Below are 27,888 nucleotides of genomic sequence, written 5' to 3'. Positions count from 1 at the left end.
GTTGTGAATACTGGTTCTATTTGGATTCTAGTGCCCTGACCTGCACTCCCTGCTGTCACCTGGAGGCCACCCATCAGGATGGGTGTTCTCTGTGGTGATCATACCCCCCCCCCCTCGCCCCATGCAAGCCAGGGCGCCACAGCTCCACAGCACCTCTGCAGCTTATAAACAGCCAGCATGGTGTTACTCATCTTCCTTCCTGCATCCAGAGTCACAACATCCTCTGGGATACTTGGTCCTTTGGTTAGATTTTCCTAACCCTGAATATTTGGCTGATTGACTGAGCAGTGTTGGCTAATCTTCTGCAATCTCAAACCACCCTCCTCCCACCCCTGTTTCTTCTTTCATGTCACTGTAAGTAACCAGGAGGTCAAAGACAAAATGCTTTGAGATGGCTTCCTAGTAGTTGGGGAAACTTTACTGCCTCCTTCTCGTTCCCCTCCCCAGGCAGTTCTCTGTGAGATTCTCCTCTGTCCTTGGGACTGTCTCTTAAAATTAGTTTCTTTTCCTTAACAGTTTTGAACAGTCACACACTGGTAATGTCCAGAAGATTTTAGAGTAAAGTCCTGGCTCCCGTTGTCTCACAGCTCCTCCCCATGTTCCACTTTGTCCCTCACTTTATCTTCAGTCTCCCAGCACCTCCTGTTAGTTTTTTTACATGACCTTCAAAAGTTTTTCTTTTCAGTAGAACAAATATGTTCCCAGTTTTCTTTATTGCTTTTCTAAAAAAAAGTAAAAGAGCCATGTCTACAGGTTTTTAAACCTATTGATTAATCTTGGAGATCTTTCCAGGATAGTGTTAACAGTTCACAACAGGGCTTCTTCTGCTTCCGCTTCTGCTTCATTCTTAAGCTGGACAGTACTAAAACTCTCCTTGAAGCACAGACCTGGCTATGCCCCTTTTAAAAATACAGATCAGCTCTCTGCTGGGTAGTTTTATTTCAACTGGACACAAGCTAGTCATCTGAGAAGATGGAGCCTCAGTTGAGAAAATGCCTCCACAAGATTAGGCCATAGGCAAGTCTGTAGAGCAGGGGTTTTTTTTGTTTGTTTGTTTTTTGTTTTTTTTTTTTTTTTAGTTAGTGATTGATGGGGAAGGGCCCAGTTCATTGTGGGTGGGGCCACCCCTGGGTTGGTGGTCCTGAGTTCTATAGGAAAGCATGATGAACAAGCCAGTAAACAGCATTCTTCCATGGCCCCTGCATCAGCCCTTGCCTTCAGGTTCCTGTCCTGTGTGTTGGATGAGACTGTTTTATAGAACTGTAAGTGAAATACACCCTTTTCTCCCCAAGTTAGTTACTTTTGTGTTCATCACCGTAATAGTAACTGTAACTAAAGCCATCTCTCTTACCTTTACTCTGTACAGTACTTCATTAGTCATCGCTGTTGTCTGGGACCTATCCCTTTATTTCTGAGCATTTTGTCAGTGTTAATGTCTTTGGATTTTAGTATTCTGGGTCATTTTTACACAGCTTTGAGGTCTTGGCCATAAGGGGGGAGGAGACTGAAAGCTGGACACTCTTGAGACACTGCTTATGGTCCTGTGGACTGCTGTGGCCTTGGTGAAAGCAGATTAGCAGGGCTCAAATATCTGTGTAATTTGACAGTTTAATGTTCCACATAGTGCCTGTTATGGTAGCACATGCCAGTTAGATGTGCTGAAGGTGCAAAGGCAGGGGGATCCTGAGTCTCACTTGTAGGGCTTTTACCTGGAGTAGTATTGGCAGATACACTGGGGGCATTTATAAAGGTGCTGTTGAGGACTGTTTGTGTACCCTCAGATGTATGTGTTTAAATCTGGTGTCTAATGTGATGGAATCAGGAAGAAGCTGTTGGGAGGTGAAGAATGAGATTAGTGTCCTTAAGGATGAGGCTCCAGGGAGCTGCCTTGTCTCTGCTACCAAGTGGGGTTCATAGAGAAGGGTTCCTTCCATCCGTGGCCCAGGAAATGGCCAGATACCTGTCCTACTAACACTTTGATCCTGGGCTTCTCAGCTTCCAGAATGAGGAGAAACAGACTTCCCTGTTTCATTACAGCCACCACTACAGACTGAGACAAGATTTCATCATTCATCACATGGTGCTGTTCTAGTAGCACAAGTTACAAATACAGCAAGTAACCAACAAGATAACGTGCCTAAGTGTATTACATGTACGAAGTATGAAATGCTGTCACTCGTAACACACTAGTAGTCTCCAGCCAAGGTGCCTCAGGCAGCATCGATCGTCCATGAGTGTTGTGATGAGAACACTGTTCAGAACCTAGGATGCAGTGACGTCATGCCATACCTCATGGATGAATGCTGCTGCCTCAGGCTCATTACATGTTGAGTTTAGAATTAATATTTGACCTGTTGTGAGTCTAAAACCTATTACTAGTTTTTGCCACTCCTGCCCCTGACCCCATATGAGGGTTAGAGCAGTTTTAAGAAGCCGAGCTCTGTTTACACTGCTCTGGATTTTGGCATGTGTTGCCTGGGTTAGTAGGCCTGTTGGCCATTGCTTTATGAGCTCAAAGTTTAGGACTTTTTATATTCAGGAAGTGGATCATGAAAGACCTGCCCCGAAGTGTGCTTGGTCCCTCAGGGCAGAGTGAGGATTACAAAAGGAGGATATAAGGCAGGAGAATGCCACTGAGTGTTTTAAAGCACGCCAGCTGTCAGACCTTGATCAAACACTGGGGAACCACTCTTGACCTTGGTTTTCTTAACTGTAAAACAGAAGCAATAAAATCACTTTCTTAGTTTTCAAGCTGAGTGAGTAAATTTTTTTTGCCCTCAGGTTAAAACAATATAATAACATTTCTGAAACTAAGTATCCCATGTGAGGGAAAACAGTCATCTTTTTCAGAAATGAAAGATGGCTTCATTATCTATTTGGATTTATACCATCACACAATAATCTCAGATTCATGCATATGAGGTTATCGATGTGTTGTTTGGTAGCATTTTGTATGTATCTGGATAACTGCCCCGTCCTGTTAGTCAGTGTTGACCCAGTGATCAGAGAGCCATTTGCTTGTAGCATATTACAGATTTCCAGCTTCAGAGTCACACACTACTGGTGATTTCTAAGAGGATCTGGGGAGAGAGGTAGAGGAAATCTGTGTGAGAATTTGTTCTTCAAGCTTTGGGCTGTTTGTTCATTCCTTACATTTTTATTTTAAATGCTTCTTCTTCAGTCACTTTGAAAAGGCAGCCATGTTTTATGTGTAATATGTTTAAGACATGTTTAAAACATTGAATATTGGCTTCCCACCATTTGAGGACCTGCTGATGCAGCTGAAGCCGCTGAGGAACACACCTGACCCCTAGTGACTGGAGAAGGAACCATGGCGGGTCGGAGGAATAAAAAGGGTTAAGACAGAGTTGGCAGAAAGATGTTTGTGGCTTAGTCTCACCCAGAAGTAAGGAGTGGTGTTTCCTCTTGTGAACTGATGAAAGAATTATTTCCTGGTCATGAATCTAGCTGTGGAATATCCAAGAGGAATAGCAGGATTGCTGCTCTCATTGGTCACTGAAGTGTCCATCCCAGATGGGATATGCGTGGCTTACAGTGACCCTCCAAATGGTCCTAGGCTGTGGGAGCTTACCTGATTGTAAATGTCAGCTTCTTGCACGGTGGGAGATGGGGAGTGGCCCATCCTATCTCACCTGTCCCCTCATCCTCTGTCTTTGCAGGTGTCAGGGTTGAGCCTCAGCCTTCTGGGATGTCTGGGTGTGGGAGTCATGGCATTAGAGCTGGCTCAGTCCTGACCTAGACTGACATTGAGGGCAGTGTGCATATTCTGTCTCACCACGGGGAATTTAGAATAGGCTCATCTGCAAATGCACGCATCACGTAAGCATCTCTCTGTGTTTATTTTCTCTCTAGATCAAGAAGAAGCAGCAGGATGTGGTTAGATTTCTGGAAGCCAACAAGATAGAGTTCGAGGAGGTGGACATTACCATGTCAGAAGAACAGAGGGAGTGGATGTACAAAAACATTCCCCCTGAGAAGAAGCCTGCGCAGGGCAACCCTCTGCCACCTCAGATATTTAATGGGGATCGATACTGTGGAGTAAGTGACTGCACCGCTCCCCATACTCTTTCCCTTTGTTACCCATAATGCTCTGGGTATGTAACCCAGGGCACATTTGGATCCTTTACAGTAAAGGCAGCAGCTTTGGGCAGCACCTGTTCAGGGTCACAGGGCTAGCAGAGAGTTGGAGCTCAGAGCATTTGCAAATTCAGCAGCACAGACGGGGGCTGTTAGAGAATTGTGTGGTGTGTAATGGAGTTCAAGGGTGTCTGTCAGTCTTCCCTCTCTGCTTTGGAAGGGAAGTGGAGAGCATGTGTTTATTGTGTTCTGACTTTTCAAGCATGTCTCTTCATTAAAACATTTGGGGGCCAGACTGAAGAAGTAATTATTCTTGAATCATTATTCCCCACTGATAGCTGATTAGAAAACAGAATTCATATTCAAAAAAGATTATCAGCAGAGGGATTGCTGTGAATATCTGAAATCTGTTTTGGTGCCTTCCTGCTGGGTGGCATATGAGAAAGTGAAGTCGGTTTGTCTAGTTATCCACCTAGCTTATTTCTTAGGTTAAGAAATAAAATCTTCCTGCTGAGTCGGTTGGGATTTGACTTTTACCACAGCTTTAAATGCTGCACACAAGTGTTTATTTGGGGACTGCAATCCTTTTAAAAAGCAACAGTGCAGAGAGTCACAGATGCCGTAGGTGGCCGGGTTGTCATTAGGGCGGAGAAAGGGTAATAGTATGTTTGGCTGTAGAGCAGAGAAGAGAGTGAGAAGTCAGACACTAAGGCTGAGAACCACCTGGGCAGAGCTGCCGCGCTCCTGTGATACACAGAGTCCTGCAGCCATGACACTTGTCTGCCTCGTGTTGTCCGTGGCATCTGTGGAAAGTTTCCTGTCACCTAAAGCTCAATTCTGTGATCTTTAAACTCACTACATTCTGAACTCCTCAACTTGTCCACCTCCAGGATGGTGGGATTGCAGGTGTGCACACTGCCAGTCTGAGTTTTCCAAGTTCACACCCTTGTCTGCAGGTGCACTACCTCAGAGCCACACAGCTGTTGTTTGCGGCTCTTTGATCAAGGGTTGTGGCTGTTCCCAAAGCTTTTCTTACATAAGTCATCACATGAAGATGAAGGCTAGGAGTTGTTAGAACATCACATGTTCTTACTCTATTAGAGGGGGGTATAGAAACGAAGGGTGCATGCTATTCATGATGGCCAGTGCTGATGCTCTGCTTGTCTCAATGACCAGAGTGAGGGACTAGTAGTAATGCATATAAACTGCCATTCAAAATAAAGCTATCGGGATTGAGTTTGCCCCAAAGGAATTGCAGGTTAGGGTATAAATTTTAAGTCATTGTGACTAGGCTCAAGTATCCAAATTAAAACCACCACAATTGACTTGTTTTTGCCTATTATAAATGCTTACTTCTTCCTGTAGTGTAAAAACTCTGTGCCTCAAGATTTAATGAATTCTTAGAAAACTTTCCTCATCCTGCTGCCCCTAGAAGTGTCTTCCCTGTAAAAAAAAAAAAAAAAAAAAAAAGTCATCAAGAGCCTTGAAGCAAAGAGAGTCAAGTTAATAGGGTGGATGAGGCGAAACTGGTTAGATCACCTTCTGAAGCATTGGGTGTGTGACAGGAGGCAGGGCATTGCTGTGTGGAACGGGATCCTTTCTGTGGACAGCGCAGGGAAGCCTCGCAGCTTGCTGTGCATCTCATCCATTGAGGAGCTATCTTTCAGGTGGAAGGGTCCCACCATGTTCCATTGGGGTGATCAGCTGGGCAGAGACCACCAGTGACCTGGGGGCTTCTCAGTCCAAATGCTAAGCTGGCTGTCAGTCACATATCACAGTCCAGCGAAGAAATGGTTTCTTGTTACTTCATAGAATTAAGAGAGGGCAGTGGTCCAAAAACAAAAACAAAAACAAAAACAAAAACAAAATGGTTCCTGTCGGAAACTGCTTTCTGACAAGTTGGCTCATAATAGAGCTGACTCATATAATTCATATTGCATCCTTATATTTGGAGAAACTATACATTTGCAAACCTAAAAAGAATTGACAGCCTCCCCCTCCCCCCCACACACACCTGTCTCTCATCAGTTCACGAGGCTCCCACTTAGCAAGCTTTTTCACATTTCCAATTAGCTTCAGGGCAAAATGGCCACCATTTGGCCCACACTGACCTTCTCTCTGTGATGATAAGAGGATGGGCTTTAGCAATCACTCTCAACTGGTCATTGTCAACTCCGTGGCCACCATATGCTCCTCATGTTCAAGGTTCTGGTCTCTTTTGCAAAAGTTTGTTGAAACATTGCCTAACTCTATGCTCATGAGCACTTCCCAGACAAACATGTTTTTGTGTTCAAAGTTGTCTCTACTCCTCAGCCATCCATTTTGAGCTCAAATAAGAAATCCCTGAATTTGCTTTTTTGTCTGACATCATTTCCATTTTATATAATACTTGTAAAACAGACATATGGTAATAAATCATTAGGAAATGAAAGGAAGAGAGAAATGGGTGTTAAAGTTATCTATAACATAACCACATTTATTTAAAAATATTACTCCAATATCAAATGAGAAATTACAGCAATGGAAAAACCACAGTGAGTTTTGGACCAGCCTAATAAAATAATACGTCAGAAAGCATAACACAAAGCCAGTAGCTGTTTCTCCCTGGAACGCTGCTGGTGTGAAACAGCCTTTGTTTTGTTTGTGAAGTCCTTTCTAGGCATAGAATTCTTGGTGGAGAATGACTGCTTCATTCTCATCTGGTCCAGAGACAACTCAGATGTCAAATGCCGGTTCTGTGGTCTTATGGGTGTTTGTCAGGTTCTGCTCTGCAGAATTGGAAGGTTTGTGGCATACATGTGCATTCCAGAATGAAGTATTTTCTAAAGCTCCTTGGTGAGTGCTCAGGAAGTTGTAAGCACACTTTGTACATGCCCTTCCAGTGCTTCCTTGAGAACATCCTCCTTGCCCCATTCTCTTTAGTGCCCATTGATTTAGATATTGGCCTTTAAGACTGATTTTGATCTGTGTTTATCTTTTCTTTCTATCGCCTGCCTCTTTGACATTGTGTTTTCTGGCAAGGTCTCTTGAATTTGTGTCTTAATCTTTGTAGGGTATATTATGTCACAGACACAGACTCTGTCTCTTGTTCTGTTTCTTTCCCTTTTAAGTGTTTTGTTTTATGGTATGATGCAAGGTCGTAACTCGGTGAAGACACTCAGTGTAATTTCTCTGAATTTTTCTCCTGTAGCAACCCTTGTCCTCATCCACATGGATCTTTTCTCCACTCCCCTACCCCCCACTACTCTCCCCTTCCTCTTTCCTATTTTTCTTCCCCCTTTCCTCTTCTCCTCTCCTTTTCCCCACTTTTTCTCTTCTTTTCTCCATCTCTTCCTTTCTCCTGTATTGGTGCTGGGATTGAGCTGAAGGCATTATACCCCCTTGGGTCAGTAACTAAGGTCCCCAGACCCCCAGATTGTTTGGCTGGCTTTTTTCCCCAATGCTTAGGTCATGTACAAACCTTTCTGTTCATGTATAGAAATCCGCATGTTAGCAGCCTGTTAGCCTACTTCCTGTGGGTTCTGTGCAGCATCTGTAGGTCTTTTCTCAAGTGACCTTCTAACTTATCACAGAATGAGCTCTCAGTCTCTTATTTTGGGAGCATCATCCTGCCTACAATGCTTTAACACTGGCAGGATGAGGGAGTGAGAAGGCCTTTCTCATGCATTTTGTCACATCTCTTTCCACCCACGCTCTTCAGTGTCCACATTTGTAAAGCCTTTACTTCCAGCAGACATGTCTGTTCATTATACCGCCAAACTCCTTAGAGGAGAGTGAGGCACCTTGGGAACTGGACTGCTGTTTGTATAGTCTTCCCATCTCGGCAGCCCAGGCCCTCCACGGTAGCCAGGGTATCCATTGACGGTGGCCTACACGCCATAATTCACTTCTGATGTTGCTGTCGTTGCACACTGAGGCATTGCTGTCAACTCTGTAATATCTGCCACCACCTCCCCATTCGCTGCCTGCCGGTGTTGATATTTAGGCTATTGATGCTCCAAACAGTGTCAAAAATGAGCTTCTGTTTCTGTTTGTGGTTTTGGTTTGGTTTTTCAAGACAGGGTTTCTCTGTGTAGCCCTGGCTATTCTGTAACTTGCTCTGTAGACCAGGTTAGCCTTGAACTCACAGAGATCCTTCTGCTTCTGCCTCTTGAGTGCTAGGATTAAAGGCATGCCCCACCTTGGCTCTCTTTCTAGTTTTAATCTCCCTGTGTTGTTGACCTTTGGAGAGAAAGGTGCTAGAGATATAATTGTTTCTGTCTTGGTAGAGTGATCTGCAAAGAGTTTAGAACAGAGGTTTGAATAGGGTGAATGAAAGTAATGTTGTAAAATAAGATTAATTTTATTCTTCTTTTTATCTCTTTCTAACCTCTTAGCCTTTCTGTTCCTTTGCTCCACAGAGTGTGGGGGACTTGTTCAGGCAGGCTATGTAGGAGTTGGCTTCCATATTGATTAAACTGTACGGGATCAGTGGATGCTCTTCTGCCTCAGCAGCAAACATCCCTGGTGGGGGAGGCAGCAGCTGCTGCCTGGTGTCCTATCCTCCATCTGCTCTAATAGGAGAGTTAAAGATGATGTCTGTTCCTTTCTAGGTCAAATAATGATTGACCTTCACAGAGAGTCAGTAAGACAACTAACAATAGATTTCATTTCTCTACCTACTTTTGTACACCTTGCTTCCCAGTGCTGGTTAATGGGGGTCTCATTTGATTGGCCGATTTGTGGACACTGTTTCGTTGCAAGTGACAGGATTCAAACATTCTGCACAGGATTCCCTAGAAATCTCTTACTTGGTTTTAAGTGGATGAGACCTAAAGTAAGCACCTACTAAGCTCCTTGGTGACTAGTGTGGACATTTGACTCCCCTCTGTTTAGGATGTGGTCATCCTGTCTTCTGAGAGTTCTCCTGTGCTTGAACAAGCTCCCATGACAGTCAATCCTCCCTCCCTGGAATCGAGGGAACGATGGAGAAATATGGGAGCTATTGAAGGCTCATTGTAATCTTGCCTATGCCCGAGGGATGGGACCTACTTCTACTTAGCTGAGGCTTTGATAGCTGACCCTGGGGCATGACCCGAAGATGTTCTTGCCTCCCGGGGCAACAAGAATTCTTCCTGTTTTTTTAAACGGTTTGTCCAGGTGCAATGATTTCTTTTTCATCTGGTGGTACACCTCCATAAATTCCTTCCAGCAGCCAGCAGCCTTGTCAAGTATCACTCCAAACTGGTGTAATTGCTAGCTAGCTAACCCAACTGCTCTTGATGCGCCACAGCATCTCAGCGTGAGGCAGGAGTCTGGTGATGGGACCTAGCCCTCCTGAACCTGCCAACACTGAGGCCCTCTGATACCCTTTAATGCCTGATTTGGATTCTGGAAAGCTTAGCCCTTGCGTTTGAGGTTTTAAGCCCTTTTCTCTCTCTGAGCTGACGTGTGTGGAATGTGCTGAACGTGAGCATGCCTCTCCACAGAAGGAAAACATCCCCCTCTCATTTATCTCCTTCCTCCCTGTTAGTATACTGGTGGTTTGGATCGTTGCATGTGTTTATTTCTTGTTTAAAACTTTGTTGTGTAGTGAAACACATAAAATTTACCGCCTCAGCCATTTTAAGGTATGCAGTCCATTATTGAATTGACTTGCATTGTTCTGAAATAGACCTGGAGCGTTTTACCTTGCAGAATTGGAGTTTTCAGTCCCTTAGGCAGCAACTCCTCTTTGCCTCTTCCTCTAGGCCCTCCTAACTACCATTCTTTTATATCTGTGAATTTGAGTATGTTATAAAACTCATGTGCGTGGGATTATGTGGTATTCGTCTGAGTGGCTTCTTTCATTAAGCTGGTATTCGTTCATGTTGTGCTATTGTCTAAGGCTGCATAGCATTTCATTGTGTTTACGTCCTGGTTTTGTTTATTCACTCATCATTAGTCTTTAGATTGCTTTTATTTCTGTCATTTAGAACAGTACTACCATGAGCACAGGCATTCAGATACTCTTCTAAGAGTCTGCTTTGGTTTATAACTAGAGGTGGGATTGCTAGATCACATGGAAGCTTTGGATTTATTTATCTCCATCCTTTTGTCTGTCTGTCTGTCTGTCTGTCTATCTATCTATCTATCTATCTATCTATGGAAATAGCCAAGGAGCCATTTTCGTCCTTTTACACCAACAGTACCAGGAAGTTCCAGCTTTTCAATATTCTTACCATCGTGCCTTATTCTTTGTGTGTATGTGGGTTTTTGTTTTTTTTAACAGTGATCATTCTCATGGGTATGAGGTGATCCTCACTGTGGACTTGATTTGTATAACTGATAATTAATTTGCTGACTGGTGATGTTGTCTGCTGTCTATTTGCAGATTGTCTTTTGCAGAGTATCTGTTCAATGCCTTTCCCCCCTTTCAGTCATTACTAGGTTTTGCTGTTGAGTTGGGGGTATTCGTTGTGTGTTCTGGGTGATTATCCTTCAGCAGTACCTGATCTGCTGGTGTTTGCTTTGCCTTTTCATGACACTGATTTTGCTTCTTAGTAAGTGAATTGATGGACCAGTTGTCTGGCTTTTGCATCTGTCACCTGTACATATCCATAGGTCACCCCTGAGCTTTCTTTCAGGAATTGTAAAGTTTTGGGCCATAGATTTTATGGCCTTTAATCTTCTAAGCTAATTTTTGTCTGTACTGGAAGGATGGGGTCTAACATTATTTTTGTTGCCCAAGGACATCCAGTCTTTCCCATACTGTTTATTTAGGAGACCATCCTTCCCCTACTGAGTGGCATGTGTCATCATTACAGCATAGATTTATGGTTTCTTTTGGGCCTCCCTGTTCTGTGTCACTAGTTAATATATTTTTCTATCCACCAATGACGTACTGTTTTGATTACCATGGCTTTGCAAAATAATTTGTTCAGAAAGTATCTTTTTCTAACTGGGTTAGCTGTTTGGGCTCCTTTCACATTCCTTGGGAATTTGGGGGCTTTTTATTTTTACTTTTTCTGTTTCTAGGGAGAAAAAAAATATCCTTAGAATTTTAATAGGATTTTACTCCATTGGTAGTTGCCAATGGATAGTAGTCATACCTTAACAAAATTAAGTGTTCCAGCCTGTGAACATAGAATTTACCGTTATTGTTTGTGTCTCTGGTTGTTTTCATCACGTTTTAATTTTCAATATACAAGTCTTCATCTTCCAGGCTAGGTGCGTTAGGAAGCACTGTATTCTTCTGAAGCTGTTCTCGGCCTTCTTTTCCAGCCCTCCATTTTTCCTGTGTGTAGAAATACGGATGATTGCCAATGTGGAAATGCAGCTGACTCTTCCTGTGTACGAATGCAGCCGGCTGTTCCTCTGTGCAAATGCAGCTGGCTGTTCCTATACACAAATGCAGCCGATGGCATACACAAGTGCAGCTGACTAGAAGTATGTAGAAATACAACTAACTGTTCCTGTGTGCAAATGCAGCTGACTGTTCTTGTGTACAAGTGCAGCTGACTGTGTATACAGGTGTAGCTGACTGTTGCTGTGTACAAGTGCAGCTGACTGTGTATACAGGTGTAGCTGACTGTTGCTGTGTACAAGTGCAGCTGACTGTGTATACAGGTGTAGCTGACTGTTGCTGTGTACAAGTGCAACTGACCGTATACACAGGTGTAGCTGACTTTTAGTGTATACAAATGCATCTCACCTTTTTGTGCTGATTTTGTGTCATGCAGCTTTGCTGAATTCAGTTTTTTCCCTCTTTAGAAAACTAGCACTTAGAAACTCATTCAGGATTAAAATCACAGTAATTAGTTTATGGCTTAACCATCAAGGAATAAGACACGATAGCATTCAGTAGTCAAGACATTCGTGAGAGTCTGGCTGCAGATGCCCTTGTTCGGTCAGGCATCTGTTGACAGTGGAAACAAGGAGTTATTTGTGAAATACTGCTAGTTATTCAAGAGTGAAGTCCTTTATTCATGTCAGAACTTATTGACAAAGGAAAGGCTACCTAAGATACAGACAAACTGGCCTTTCCCATGAGACAGTTTAAAGGTTATTTTATTTATTTATTATTTATTTATTTATTTACAGTCCAATCATTGTTCCCTCCTCTCAGTCCCCACTCCACAGTTCCTCATCCCATTCCTCCTCCCCCTTGCCTCTGAGAGGGTGTTTCCCCCATTAATGTTTAAAAATTGTTGGCTTTTTTATACTTTACAGATGGCATTTATAATGTTAAATATATGCACAAGCATTAGGCACATTGCTAACCAATCAGGGATGATAAGCTATTGCCCAGTTTGTTTCAGTGACCTGGGGCCCTCTATGGCCTCCTTCCCACATACTGCCTTGGGTATTGAGGTGACCGTTACCTGAGGTTGGTTGAGTCTGGCTAGGTTACTGTCCAGCGGTATGTGGAGTATTATCCCTAACCCCCTTCTTCTTCCTATAAAAGGAGGTGAGCCTACACTGACCACAATGGAGCACACCTATGTCTGCAGCTACCGTGGTTCTCAAGTACAGTATCTCTGCAAGACCATGATGCATTTCCATTTTATAAAGCTCAAAGCCATATGCATTAAAAGCAAGTTGCTAGAACCTGCTTGTAAACTTTTACAGGGAAATCCATTAAAATCACCACCGTTAGAAACTCACCTGTCTCACACATATTTTCCTGGCAAACTTTACATTATTTTAAAATCCTGCTGTATTTCAGCACCATCTGTGAAAGACAAGTTATCTAACCGAGGTGGGTCTTCTCCATCAGCTGCTTGGCTACACATGTGCATATGTGGCCCCTTCCACGTGTAGTGGGGACCGTGGAAGAGCAGGGCATGATTTTGATTCTATTACTGCCTGTCGCTCAGCAGCCTGTATTGGTATTCCTTGCAGCTTTTTCTCTTTTCTTACCATAGTTTTTATTCTGCTCTCTATAAATGTTTAATCTCCCATTTTCACCTCACTGAGATGTTTTGCCTCAAAACCGTGCAGTGACGAGTCCCTGGGATGTGACTGTCACGAAGATGCTGACTCGTGCTGTGAGTGCTGAGAGAGCCTCCGTCCTTAAAGTCTGAGGCCACCCATGTTGGCAGTCATCTGAACTCCTGTCCAGACAGGCAGTTTTCTTTCTGTTCACATAATTCTTCTGAGCCATCTGCAACTAAAGGCGGAGAAGAAAGTATAACTGTGCCGACAGTACAGTCACATTAACATCAGTGTTGAGACATCAAAGCCTGCTTATGAGAGGATCAGAAAGGAAGGTTCCTTCCCTGCCCTTCCCCCCATAGGCTCCCTCCAGAGCAGAGCCTAGATGTCTCCTCCTCAGGAAGCTTTGCCTCCCTGTTTTCTGCTTTTTCTGTCTGTGCTTCTTATACTAATCTATATCCTTTGATTTTAAGAATTGGATGGTATTTATCTTTTTCTTTGAGAGGCTTTCTTACAGTTTCCCATTCCTTCTCCACTTTGATATGTAAATACACATTTGTACATGTCTGCTGCGAAGTTGGTTACCCGCCCCTCTGGAGCCATAGCTGCTGCATAGGTGTGTCTTATATTGATGCAGTTCTGTAAACACTGTTTTACAAAGCTGTTTAGCAGTGTGAACAGCCACAGGGAAGTGTGCCTACCTTACTAAGTCCTCAAAGCTTACAGAGAATGACGCAAGTGTCAGAATCAATGAATTCTCGTCATAGGGCTGAACAAAACTCGCTCTACTCCTCTTTGGTAAAGATGCAAGGAAGGTACTTTTTCTTCTATTTCTTTATATTTGCTTAGACTTCTGTCTGAAAACAGTATTCTCATAGTATGATACGCCGATCTTGTAAACATTCTAATTGTCTTTTTTTTCTTAACTTTCATTTTTACTGGATAATTACATTGGCCACAGAATTCTAGATTTAAAACTATGTTCTGTTAGGACAGGCAACTTCATTTTCTGTATTTCCTGCTCCAATTAGAAGAACCCACATGTGCTGCAGTAGATTCTCAGCTTGGCCTACTTCTCTTGCAAACTTTCAGGTTTGTGTCTTGTTGGTTTCCTTTCTCTCATAACCTCTGAGGTATTCTCCTCTTCTGGGCTAGCTTCCTTAGGTTGGCTTAGTTCTGTCTCCGGAAGCTTTTCCTTGAGGTCTTTTGCTTGTTTGTTTCCTCAGATGTGGAATCTGCTGCCTGAGAACTTGGTGCTGAGCAATTGGTAGGATTTAAAGTCTGAACATTAGTCCCCTCCTTTAGGGAAGTATTTGTATTTCTTTGACCCTCTTCATTCTTCTCTTGTTCACCTGTAGGATTTAGTTTTATTTGTTTAGTGGTCTTACAAAAAAAAGAGAAAGGAAGGAAGGGAGGGAGGGAGGGGAGGGGAGGGAAATTAATAATTGCACCTCTTGATCTTGACACTGCTCTGTGCATGCAAGCGGCATTCTTGAGTTTATTTTCTAGGTCACTAGCTGGATGGAATTTTTTTTTTCATCTCTACATCATTCTGTTTTTACATTTTGTATTCAGCAATCAGATTTAATTTCTAGTAACCCCTTTGCATTGTTTTATTTCTCCTTTAAAAATAATGTCTTGTTCCTCTTATGGATATAGCATCTTAAATGTTTCCAGGGATATTGATTCAAAGTATAACGATTTTTTTCTGTGGCCTGTATATTCCCAGCATTGCCTCTGGCTGTTGGTTTTTGACTTTTTCTTTTAGGAGCCAGAGTGATACCTCCCCCTCTGCCCCCAACCCTGGGACTTTCACAGACCTGTTTACTTTGGGTAAGAGAGCAAAGGAGATTGTATAAGGGGTTGAACCCTCTGGACTGCTAACAAAAGAGAGAGATAGAAAGGCATGAAGGCCAGAGTTGCCCTTCCAGGACAAGACTCTCCATCTCTCTGTCTCCTGAGTGTACAGAGTGACCCCGCTGGCCTTTCCCACTTCTGGAGCCTAGTATATGTTCTTCAGAGAATCCCAGTTTTATCAGCAGCACCAGGATAGACGGACTACCCCTAGCCTTTGCAAGTACACCTCGTGCTGCTTTGGTCTGTTTTTTCTACCCCCTCTCCCCCAGCACCGTGTTAGCTTCCGAGGCTCATTTTCTGCAGGAGGCTGCCTTATACCTCTGTTCTTTGGGGTTTAGTTTTTCCCAGTGTTTTCTCTACCAGTCCAGTTGAATTTGCTATACATTTTAGGTGGTGATTAAATTTTACTGCTGGTCGCCTTCCTAAGCACAACTCTGTCCTGTTGCCCTGGCCCCTCCTCATTTCAGGTGGCATCCAGACAAGACAGTTTGTGACTCACATGCCCACACTATATCCTGAACCAGTGTGGTCAGAAATATTAAACATGATTTCAGAACTGAACATCCTTAGTGTCTAGCGTAAGAATTGCTGACTGGAGCTGTTTTGAGATGGCTGTAGCTTACCTATCCACCCTGCCAGATTTGGGTCTGCCAGCTTTTTTTGTTTTTATCCGACATCAAAGTTTCATAAAATAGAATATAGCATTAATAGCCTGTAGTCCAAAAATCTAGAAATTCTGCTTGGAGGTTGCCCTCAGGCTTGAGAGGAAAGTTTAAGCAGGAGCCTCCATCTGTCTTAAGCAGCAGCAGTTCCAGTGGCCTTCAGAAGGCAGATTTTAAAACAATTTCTTCTGTTTGGAATAAGCCCGCTTTTCCTTTGACTTATGTAGACCGACTGCTGCCTCCGTTCCCCTGCCCATGTGTTGTGTTCCCAGCAGCCCTCTGTTTGCCTATGCCCTTGGCATATGGAAAAAATATGGCTCTATCTCTCACTTGCCATTAGCTAAGTCTGGGGAGACCACACAACCTCTCAGAGTGGCCACTGTGGGCTTTCCTGACTACTCTCTTAGGGAACACTGAAAAGGCAAAGAACTTGAAGATCTTTGTCTCCAGTGCCTGCGTAGTCCATAATGGCCTAATCAGAGCAGAAGGGTAATGTCCTTTGCTGGGCTTTGTGGAAGAAAGAGGCTATTGTTAACGCTACTTGCTGCAGATTTTATTACGAGCCTATAAATGTCTCCAACATCAGTTTTCACTTGACTGCAAACAAAAGTGTAGGCTACCTGAGTCTTTTTTCTTTACCCCTGCATTTCTTTAAATTCCTCCACAGCTCTTTAGACTCACTCTTCTTAAAAGCATTTAGGAAACCATCCCCTCGGTGTGTGAGATGTGTCCAGTTATGCTTGATCTGTGAAGCCCAACCTTTTCTCCCATCTCTAGCCATTGCCATCAGAAGCGGTGACTTTTCGTCCATCCTTTATCTTAAAGGTAATGAAAAATGTATCGGCTGTTGAAACCAGGCACGTCCACTTTGAATATGATTTCTGCATTTTCACCCTTTGCAGAGTCAGTATTAACTGATCTTTAGAGCCTGAAGTCACAGAGCAGATTATTCTGCAGTGTGCAGTGCGGTCTACAGAGTGTGTTTACAGACAGCGGCTTCAAAGGGTGCCTTGAACTGTAGGGAATTCAGTGGGTCTGTTTTAGAAGCTTTGTGTGAATTTGTAAAGCATAATACTTTTCACCTTTGGGAGGGATTCTGACACAAACACATACACATAACACATGCACACACAGACACACACAAACACACATACATAGATGTATGTAAAATTTGACAAGTGAAATGCCTTTGATAAGAAAGCATTAACTATTTTATTCATTAGGACACATGGCCTAAGGTCATACTATAAGAAGCTATATTTTAAGAGGAAATTATTTTTTAAAATTCTGACTGTGGTACTCTTAAATGATTTCACATCATACTGTTTAAGTGCGAAAAGACTATGAAACAATTAAAATGTTCTAATTTTTAAATTTTCAATAATTTGTTTTATCCAAACATGACTAAAAACATATTTATTTTTGTATACTTTAGGATTTGGTAGGCCTTTGAATGTCAGAAAGCAAATGTTTTTGTACTGTTTCAGAACAGGCAAAATGCTAACACATGACATACTAGTCAATAATTAACACAGTTGATATGCTGACTTGACATAGGTTTTACTGGTAATCTGAAATGTATCCAGTACTAGCCAAATACTGACTTAAAGAATTGCTTTCTGGGCTGTCTGGATGGCTAGCCAGGTCTAGAAAGTCTAAATATCTGACATTTGCAATTACCTTTGTTGGTGACTAACACTTGTAAGGACAGCTTCATTTCATTATGGATAAATGGGTTATTGGTACTGTTGCATGTTTTTCCTACCTCTAAATATTTTTAGCTGTTTTTGAAAATTGCATGTAAGTTTGTTTTACATTTAAAGTTGTGGTTTGGGGAATTATGATCATTTTGAGGTTTATAAAGATTACAACTTGAAGTATAAACATTAAATCCCCTTGCCAGTCTTTTTACTCTTTTATGTAATGTTTCCGTGTTGCTACTGACCTCTCTAAAAAGCAGAAAGAAGGGAGTAGCCAACTATTCCAGTAGACATCTGGAACCACAACACGCCCAGGCAGAGCCTTACTCCTGGACAGCTTCCAGCAGCTCCAGTGGCTACTCCTTTATTTCCTAGGAATCTGTAATTTCAGTGGACTTCAGTAGCACGCGGTGTAGGAAAGAAACCTGGAGAGGCGTAAAGGGCCAGTCAAGTTTGTGACTTGACAGGTTGCATTATCCCCAACATTATCCATGACTAAGCCTCTTAGAAATGAATCTGTGATTACCAGACTGTCAGCTGAAGGCTTAGGCAGAGTCAGGATATGTACAGCCTTCAAGGCCATGCTAAGTTTCTCAGGCATGCTGTATGAGCACCAGAAGTGCCCAAGAAGAGATGTGACCATGGGTGGTAGGGTCCAATTGATTTTTTAAAAATCAGCGTGTCCCTTGACAGAATATGACATTGGGTAGAAATGGGTGGGATTAGGCAATGGCTGTGATAATGAGGCTCTGTGGTTAATGTCCAGCTGGGGTTAGGCTGCTGAAGGCAAATCTGAAAACTGAGGAGGCTTACGGGATGTGTCAAGTAGTGGAGGGAAGAGAAAAGGCCTGCAGTGCTCACTTGTGTAAGACGTGCAGTGCTCAGTGCTCATTAGAGAGGTGCTGTTCTCTGAAACTGAAGACTGGGAACTGAGGTTTCCTCATGCTGAACAGTTTGATGAGTCCATGGATCTGGAATGTAGCAGAGATCAGAGCCGGAAGTGAATTCCAATAGAGGAGATGCCCTCAGAAAAGAATGTATGAAGAGCAGAGGCAGAACATGGAGAAAGGGTCAGATCATTGAATTTTCTCCAGTGACTGCAGGATGTTGTCAGTGGGTCCTCAAAGGGGATGCCCACTGACCAGGGCTGTTGAGCCTGAATCAGTGAAGCAGTGTTCACATTTCAGTAAAGGCTCAGCAAAAAGATATCTAAGCAAAGCTTGGCAGCTCTGTAATAAAATGTGTAATGTTCTGGTGCCACTAGCAACCTTCAGCCCCTCGTCAAGCTCTGCTTCCGTCAGTTGTCTTGTGTTCTCAAACAGTGTGTTCAGCTCTACTCCAGGTTCCTATCATGGTACAGCCAAGAACCACTGGACTCCTTACTTCTCTATCATCTCCATGTCGGATCCAAACCCAGCCCTCGGTTTCTACCTCTGGGACACGTCTCCTGCCTGCGGCCCTGTCCGTTACCTCCACTGTGATGCTGGCTGGCACCACTGCTGGTCTATATTAGCAAGTGCCCCCTTAAGTTTCTCTCTACTTTTCTCAACTCTCCCCTTTTCTGAGACATTCTCCAGTGCCTATTGAGTGTTATTGTAGAAGTGACGTCATTTATTCCCTTGTTGAAAACTGTTACACAGCTTCCTTTGTATTTAAGGTAAAAACTGTATAAAACCCAGCATAACTGCTGACAGGCAGCCTGTCAACTCCCTGCCTTCCCATGCTGCCCTTCCCCAATGTCCTTATATCAGCCATTTGCATGCCAAACTATTAATCCAGGAGACTTCTGCTTAGCATACGGAGCCATTCTCTTCAGATATGTGACTCTAGTTTTGTGCATAAGCAGCAGAAGGAGTAGCCACTGTAAAATCTGGGGCCAAGAGGACTGCAGGTAAGAGTCAGAGCTACGTCTAAAGCTATGAGACTCACGCTAGGGGCTGTCCACAGAACCAAAGATGATCATCCAAACATTTTTCATCAAATGAGACTTTCTGAGGACGAAGACTTTCTTCTACAAGTTGTGGACTCATTTAGATTTTGGATGTTCTTAAAAGCCCCATAATAACACTGGCTCAGCTCATGCCCAGTGACCAGGATGCATGGGACCATGGCCAGTTCCCTCCTGGGCTGACGCTGTACAGAGTACAAAGAGCATGAAGGTCAAGGGCGGTGCTGCAGACAGACATCAGCTCCCTGCTCAGTAGCTGTCCCACTTGGCCACTGTGTTTCTTTTCTCAGAGCCTACCACAGTGAGCTGCAAAGGCAGAGCAGAAGCCTTCCACTAAGATGGACTCCTGCAGACCCTTGTCACCTTTCTGATGACCAGTGATTTTTCTTTAAGTCTCGGATAGTAAAGTATCAAGCATGGCATTGAGATGTGGCTTTCCTCATTAGTGCCTAGGGTATAATCTAAGGTCATGGGGAGTCCATGCAGATAAATTCTAGTTTGACATACAAGGAAAAAGGGGTGTTTGCTCCTTTATTTCTTTTGCCAAATCCTGTCCTAATTCTGGATTTAAAACAAGAAAAAGAAAAGACTTGTTACAACGGGCCCTTTCAACTCTAACACACTGAATCCAGTGGGTGCATGCAGGTCTTCTTTGGCTTTGACAGGGCAGTGGTACATTTTCTTCCATGTAGGAGTTTTTGAAAGCATCAACTGTACAACTAACTGCTTGCCATCGCTCACTGGCTTTATTCTCCTTTCCTCTTTTTCTAGGACTATGATGGTTTTTTTGAATCGAAGGAAAGCAACACAGTCTTTTCATTCCTAGGCTTGAAGCCACGGCCAGCGTCCAAGGTAGGTTAACCTTGTGTATTCAAGGTAGACAAACCCTCCTGGGCTTCAGCACGTATGGTAGGTAAGCCCGTTGGACTCTTGCTTCAGAGTTTATCTTGCTGGAGCAGACCTTAGGGACTGAGGTTGAATGGGTGAGAGGTGTGTATATCTGCCCTACTGAATTTTCAGTCTCTCGGGTATATATATAGGCTGCTGTGTTACACTCAAAATTTTTAACTTCTTTAAATCAAAATATTAGTTTACTTTTAATTTATAGCACTGTTCTTTGAAGAGGAATTTAAGGTAGCAAAATAGGTAGCTAGGTTTTATTTAAATTATAAATTCGCATTATGTTTTACCCCCATGTCTCTACCTCTTACATTTATGATTTGTTTGATCACAGATAATATTTGCAAAATATTGAAAATATTTGGGGGGAAAATCACATCTGTACTGAACATGTACAGCTTTCTCCTTATTTCTGTTTGTTTTGTTGTTTTTTGAGACAGGGCTTCTCTGTGTAGTCCTGGCTGTCTAGCACTCTCAGACCAGGATAACCTGGATCTCACAGAGATCCACCAGCCTCTGTCTTCTGAATGCTGGGATTAAAGGCATTCTTTTGAGACAGTGCTTTTCTATGTCTGACTGTCTTAGAACTTATGTCTGTTGGGCTAGCCTTGAACTCACAGAGATCCTCCTTGCCTTTGCCAAGCACTGGGCTTTCCTGTCCTTATTTTTCTTAAGTAGTACAGCATAATATCTGTTTGCATAGATGTCTTGTTCAAAGCATCTCAGTCACCTGGGGATGCTTCGAACCATGGGGCTTGGGGAGGGGGTGCTGGAGAGACTAGAGAATCTGAGGTCCTGCTGAGGACTTGCGATGGATCACCCACAGATGCCAAGGGGCGGCAGCTTTATGAAATGTCAGAAACAGAGCCACATTTAAGAGGCATCTCTGGAATCAGACCCGAAAGAGATGTCGCAGTTCCTAATCCAATCTGAATGTTTTTAAAGCCTCTTTATCAAGTCATATCTTTTGGGAAATGTGAAGAACTGAGTCTGTCTTGTGTAAAGACTTAGGAATAATGGATCTTTTCACAGCCATATAAAACACAAGATTTACTTTAAAAATAAAAAAGATCCCTACCAAGTAAGTTACTAGTGTGGTTATTTCATTTAAAAAGACTAGATTTTTTGTTGTTGTTTTTTCAATACAGGGTTTCTCTGTGTAGTCCTGGCTGTCCTGGAACTCACTCTGTAGACCAGGCTGGCCTTAAAAAGACTAGTTTTGTGACTAGAAAAGTAAGGCTTATTTTCTGTAAAAATGTGTAAAATAGAATATTAAAACCACTACCCAGAGCCAACCACGTTGACCCTTTTCCAGTGTGCCTTCCAATCCTCATATACATAGTATTTGAGGCTAGGCTATATAGCTCAAGCTGGGGCTGAGTTCTAAAGTGTCAATTTTAATTCAGCTGAACCTGCAGTGATTCTGGACACTTTGTCTAAGTAGCAGGTCCTCTAAGGCTGCCTGCGATAGGTACCGCCCTTGTGTAAGGAGGCAGAGGCTTGCAGTAATAGAAACCCTGCAACAGCAGCAGCACCTGCAGCAGAGCCTCCACCGTGAAAACATGCTTTGTTTTACATCTCAGGCCGGCAGATGGCTTGTGGGTGGTTCCTATGCACACGTTTTTTAGCAGAGGCACACCCACACAGAAAGTATTTACAGGTTCTTCAAACTATTTTTATACAAGTGAGACATTTGAATATTTGTTAGGAAAATTACTATTTGTATAAAATATTTCACCCAAAGATGTGAAACAGTCCAGATTTTCCTTCAGAGAACTGGCTGTTGGAGCAGTGCGTGTGGTGGGGAAATCCTAGGGCAAGGGTTACCTTACAGAGGCAGGAACCAGCAGGCTGTGTCAAAACATCATAGAAAATATTGTGTGCACACCATCTCTGTTATTTTCTCCAAAGGCTCAGATTCTTTAGAGATTCAGCAGGCTGGTGTTTTTAGACTTTAGACCAGTGGTTCTCAATCTGTAGGTCATGTCCCCTTTGGGAGAGTCAAATGCCCGACCCTTTTACAAGGGTTGCATATCAGCTATGAAGTAGCAGCAAAAATAATCTTACAGTTGGAGGTCACCACAACATGAGGAACTAGTCCAGGGGCGAAGTATTTGGAAGGGTGAGAACTTCTGCTTTAGACGGTGAGGTCAGTCACTACAGTGCTTGTTTAGCATGCATGAAATCATGTGTTCAGTCCCGAGCACCAAGCTGAGCATAGTGTGACATCTCTGTAACTCTTAATACTGTGGAGATAGAGAGTGGGAACCAGAAATGTAAGGTCTTCCTCAGTTCTATAGCAAGGCCTTGGCCAGACTGGGCTGCTTGAAACCCTGGCTCAAAACAACAGTGATAGAATCAGACAATATATTCTTTTTAGCATTTGTAAGAAAGTTACAGTCCATACAGGATCCATGGATCATGGGGTGATCAGTGTGATATCTGGTCTTAGTCCATTTGAAGTTGGTCCCTCAAGCCTGGGAACAGAGTTCCTGAGCAGGAGCCATTGGGACAGAGCACAGAGATAAACGGAAATGTGACAGCTAGTAAACGTCCCCCACTGTTTGTTGCTTATTTTTACGTTGGTTATAATTCATTATAAAGTGTGTAGTTTAAGACTTGGACAATGTAGGTACAGATGTGATAAAGCAAAGTGACCCTTGTCCTCCCTCTGCCACCTGCACCATATACACATAAACGGAAGCTAGCCGGCAAACACAGAAGCTCATCATTAACATCTGTAGTTGCCTCACAGGGTGGTAGGAGAGTGTGTTGATAACCCAGAGGCAGGAGTGTATTGACTCTGACTGAGCTGTGCTCCAAAGTAGACAGAGGGAGAAGGAGAGAGATCTCTCAGTAGTGGCCTAACAGCCACACTGGCTCGAGACATACTGTTTGTCTTGCATTGGACTGTTTAAAGTAAAAGGTAAACAAATTGCTAACATGTAAAGTTAAGGTTTTCCACTTCTGTCAAAATGGAGAGAGGTGGATATAACAGGACGGACTGGAGCATGGAGTGACAGGAGTCAGCAGTGGCTGACCTCCATGATATTCCCTGACTGAGGAAGGGGTTCATTCTCCAGCAACTGTCAAGTAAAAAGCACAGCCGTGTTCAAAGGAGACTTAACTGGCTACTGAAAAATAGAGTTTTTCTTTGCCTGTTTGCAGGTTGGGTGGGTATGACTGAAATTGAGGCTCTGGCTTAAAAGCCAGACACACTCGAATCAGTAACATAGGAGTAACATATAACTCATTATAACCTCTCTCATATCTGTTCCTGACATTTAAAAAACAAAAACCACTGCCAAAGGCAAATGTCCTTGCCAATGCAGTGTAATAACCATGCCTTTCCCCTCTTCTGTTCAATAGGCTGAACCTTAAAGGTAAAGAGTAGAAGGTGATGGAGTTGCATTTTGGAGCATCCCCTGGTACTCAGCACACACCTGCTTACCTGATGCATCACTGTGACAAAGCCACACACATAATCAGTAACTTCGCCTGGCCTGGAGAAGGTGTCTTTGGAGGACATGGGACTAATGGGGACTGCATGATTGCTCTGAGCCGATCAGGACTATGGTGGTGGATTCTCTTTATTTTCTGATTTGTCTGCAGTTGCCTCACTCACCTGAAAGTACTCTCCCCGGTGATAGGTCAGCTTCCTTAATGACTGACAGATAATTGGGCGGCACTGTCAGGGAGAAAACACTGGACCTGCCCTATGTTTTATTAGAAACCGGTCTTGCAGAATCCCATTCCTCTCTAAGCTGCCTGCATCCCATCTTTGAAACCATTTTGCCAGGATGGTAACGTCATTGAATCCGAAAGAAGAAAGCAATGCTGGCTGACAGAGGACTCTGAGGGTTCTTGTTGTAGAGTCACGAATGTCAATGTCACTACTCTGGTACTTTGTAATAATGCCTGCTGGAAAAGTTAGATGCAGTCAACTCTGTTCTTTGATGGAAACCCTCACCCTCGTTAATTCTCCAGGCTTCTCCAAGTGCTTCCAACACCACCACTGCAATATCAAATGATCATAGCCAAGTTACAGGGCAGAAAAGAATTGCTGTTTTGGCAAGTGTCTCCTTCTTTATCTCTTGTAAGGGGAAAGTTTCACTATTTGCATAAGACTACTTGAGAGATATATTTTAAGAAGTGCACCACTTACATATAGTAAGTGAATAGAGTCTGCTCTGTCAGTATGCAAAGGCGTTTTCAGCTCTTGTAGTTTGCTTACACACACATGCACATATATTTTTAAATACAGCTCCCCAAAGTAACAGCTGCTCGTTCTATTTTGTGAAGGTATTATATTTTTGGAGAAAAGAAATGCTTGGTTAGATATATTTTATGAACCATTGACGCCAGTCCTGCTGGGGCTAGGACTCAGTGGTAGGACATTTGCTCAGCACACACAGATTCTGCAGTCAGCTCCAGGACACTGGAAAGGAAGAGACACCCAGATTGCTGTCTACTGTGACTTCCCATGTCACCTACCTTTGTCTCTACCCTCCTAGTTCATACTTCACTTCACAGTCTTAGGCTTTTCAGAATAACACAGACACACATACTTGCTTGATGTAGGAGCACAAGCGAGATTTCAGAGCAGCACAGACAGGCAGGGGCTGTCTAGAGCATGGTCCAGAATGGTTCTTAGGCGAAGTCCCTGCTCCTTCTGGGTGAACACTGGTGAACACTGAAGTTCGATTTCACCGGAGCAGAGATTATTTTCTGTATCCTGGTATATCTAGAGTTAATTTCACACATAGGGATCACCTTGAATAGGATAAAGGGCTGACTGAAATCTCCACCTAGCCCTAGCAGCATGGTGCTGGGCCTTTCGCTCTGATTCTGAGAAGGAAATATTTGAGAAATTGAAAGATCAAACAAGCAGCCCTTTCTGTTACCTACCCCCATACCAAGATTTGCTAAATGTGGGCTGTTCTGCAGTATTTTTTAAATGCTGAAGCTGAGATCTTGTTGGAGTCCTGTTGCATCAAGGAGAAAGGTAGACAGCTTTCTTTAAGAATGGACCAAATGATTGCTGCACAATTTCCTTTCCAAGGAAAGCTTGTCAGGTTATAGTATTAGTGGCTAGTTGGCATTAAACAAGATCCAAGCAAAATTCCATTTGATAAATCCCAGGGAGTTTCCAGAGTTTTATGTTTTGTTTTCCCTCTCCAACTGGATGTTGTGCGTGAATTTGTGAGTCTTCTGACACGACACATTTCTATTTAAAATAGAGTGATTTTTTTAAATTCTTTGTGAAATCAACCCAGGTTACATTGATCCACTTACTTACATTGAGTCTACTCTTGCCAGTGAGTGCCAAGAACCAGTTTGGCAAAGTGAAGTCTTAGCATGTTTTACATTGTAGGAGCAATAACCTTACAATGTTGAGGAGACAGAGAAAGCGACCACGATGTGTCATACAACTTTTTAATTGTCCATACCATACCTACTATGACTGTGTTAAGTGTTAAACACACTGGATAGATGGTCTTCTTAAAATCGCTATCACAGTTGCATATCGTTTCCTTGCCATGATTCTTCTGGGAGCACTGGGAAGTCAGCCAAGAAAAATGAGATGAGAGGTAGTGACTTGTTTTAGTGTCCAGAAGGCCAGTATGGAGTCAACCACAGTTCCCAGACAACAGTGTGTGCAGAGCATGCTGGGTCTCATATGATTTCCAGTCTGCCTGTCTGACTGACTTCTCTCCTTTCCTTCTTTCTTTCCCTCTTTCTTTTTGTTGTTGTTTGAGAGATTCTTGCTATGTAGACCTAGACCTCACTTCTGCTTCTGCCTCCCAAGTGTTAGGATCACTTACTTGCTGAAATAGTTCTTCTGATTCCCTTTAATTAGCTTGCCTTTAGACTGGGTCACCACCATCTTCAAAGCCTGGGAAAGAAATGCAAGCATGACTGTAATGCCAGTGGCTCTCAAGGCATAGTGTTGACTTCCTGTCGGCCTGTGGGACAAAGGGATTGTGCTGCTGCTGACCAGACGGTGCCATTTGAACATTAGCTGAGCGTGAAATACCATACTGCTAGGTATCTACAGACCAGAAGACAATTTAGTTCAGGAAATACTTTGCCAAATTCTGGGGGTTTGTTAAAATCAAAGAGAAAAAGGAAATATTTTGCCCTTAGATGCTAATATTATTTTAGGCTTTCTTTTCCTGCTTTATAAAGTTAACCCAATATTTACATTTTCATATTGTATGAATTTAACCATCTGAATATGTTTTTCTTTTGTTATTGAAAGGTACCAAAGGCTTTTTATATTTTGTTTGGTTTGTTTGATTTTATTGTGGGGTTTGGTTTTTTTATAGAAATAGCTTTTATATAGTCTTGTCCCCAAGTGTCTGGGTCTACTTCAGTCTGTGTAAATGGGTTTTTTGTTTGTTTATTTGTTTTGTTTTTTACCTCAGTTTGTTTGTGTTTGTCTCTCAAGGCATTGGTGAAATCTCTGATTTTTTATTCTGCATTAAAGGAGAATAAATTCCAAAAAACATGCATTATAAAACTGGAGTTGTTTGTTCCCATTCTCTCTCCTTTTCCAGCTTTTATTCTGGAGTTAGCTGGTTCCTTCCTGTTGTGCTAGGAAGCTGTGTTTCTACTCCCATCCGTGAAAGGGTTAAACAGTTACAAGCACAGAGTTCCTGCAGTGACTCACTGGAGAGAATGTGGTTTTGCCTGGGCACACTGGGAGGAGAACAGACCCCTCTCTGGCCACCCAGGACTAAGGTGGGGTTACTCAGCAGCTGGCCTAGGTGTAGCATGTGCTCTCCCAGGCACACTGAACCACTAGCGGTTTGTCCTACACTGGTTGCAGAAACCAGTAGAGGTGGCCACAACTTCTCACTCTTGAGCTTCCTTAGCAGAAGAAAACATTTCTGAAGCCAGAGGCTAAGGCTGAACTCACCAAGAAACAGCTGCAGAACTTAAACTCCAGGACAGATGGAGGGTGGAGGAAGAGGTCAAAAGCAACCAAACTATAAGCTGGCAAAAACATGTCCGCTCATGAAACCAAATCAGCAGAGAGCCCTGCCTGTTTGTGACCCAGATTCCAAGGGGAGGGCTTCCTAGTTCTAGACACACAGGCCACGTTAGCACACTGTCTTTCCTGCCAGCATGAATTAAGCCCTCACAATGTGATGGGTCCTGTCTGAGCAGCACAATAGGATGAGGCCAGCAAATGAGGGTAGAGGGTACAGCCACAGTCAGTGGCAGGCCAGGTAAGTTGTCTGCATTGGTATAGCTCATTGTCAGAAAGGTTAATTTTTTTTTTCTTACTAAAACCATCCTGACCTGTTAGATCATGCAATGGACTATCTGCATATATACATACATTTCTACTGAAGTATAAAGAGTAATAATAATAACCCCGTATGCCTCCTGCCTGCCTTACTGCCTTTCTCCCGAGGCACCCCATGTGCCCTTTCCTGACCTTCTCTTTCTCCCTGTTGAATAGAGAAAGCCTCACCCTGTATTTGTGTGGATCGAAAGCCTTCCTGCCCTTAAGCGTTTTTGTCTCCATGTATGTATTCTTAAAGAAAAATAAACAGAGTTAAACCAGATACAGTTTTATTTTTGCTTCTTGCAGTGGAAACATTCATTGTTAAGCATTATTCTACTATGTGAATATATAGCATCTTTTTCTCCAGTTGCTGACAGTTGAACATTGCTGTGAATATTCTCTCATTTGACTTCTGGTGTAAGTAGGAGACGTCTTACACCGCAGTGGAGACACACCTTAAGTAGTACTGCTGGCTGTACAGAAAGCATACATTAGCTTTAAGGACAGTGACAGATTGCTTTCTCCAGCTAT

General features: G+C 43.0%; 1 protein-coding gene across 2 annotated transcripts in view; it reads left to right on the top strand.

Annotated features, from left to right (window-relative positions):
* Positions 1–27,637, top strand: part of Sh3bgrl2 (SH3 domain binding glutamate rich protein like 2) — a 52,020-nt gene extending 24,383 nt beyond the window's left edge. For both annotated transcript variants that reach the window (XM_028756198.1, XM_028756197.1), the window contains exons 2-4: positions 3,874–4,059; positions 19,932–20,012; positions 23,430–27,637. In XM_028756198.1, coding sequence (XP_028612031.1) covers positions 3,874–4,059; positions 19,932–20,012; positions 23,430–23,441 — 279 coding nt within the window. In that variant the 3' untranslated portion in view covers positions 23,442–27,637. The remainder of the gene's footprint in view (positions 1–3,873; positions 4,060–19,931; positions 20,013–23,429) is intronic.
* Positions 27,638–27,888: the final 251 nt, after the last annotated feature.

This window comes from Grammomys surdaster, unplaced genomic scaffold (genome assembly GCF_004785775.1).
Source record: "Grammomys surdaster isolate TR1022 unplaced genomic scaffold, NIH_TR_1.0 126113, whole genome shotgun sequence".
Classification (NCBI taxonomy): domain Eukaryota; kingdom Metazoa; phylum Chordata; class Mammalia; order Rodentia; family Muridae; genus Grammomys; species Grammomys surdaster.
This window is presented reverse-complemented; position numbering and strand designations above follow the sequence as displayed.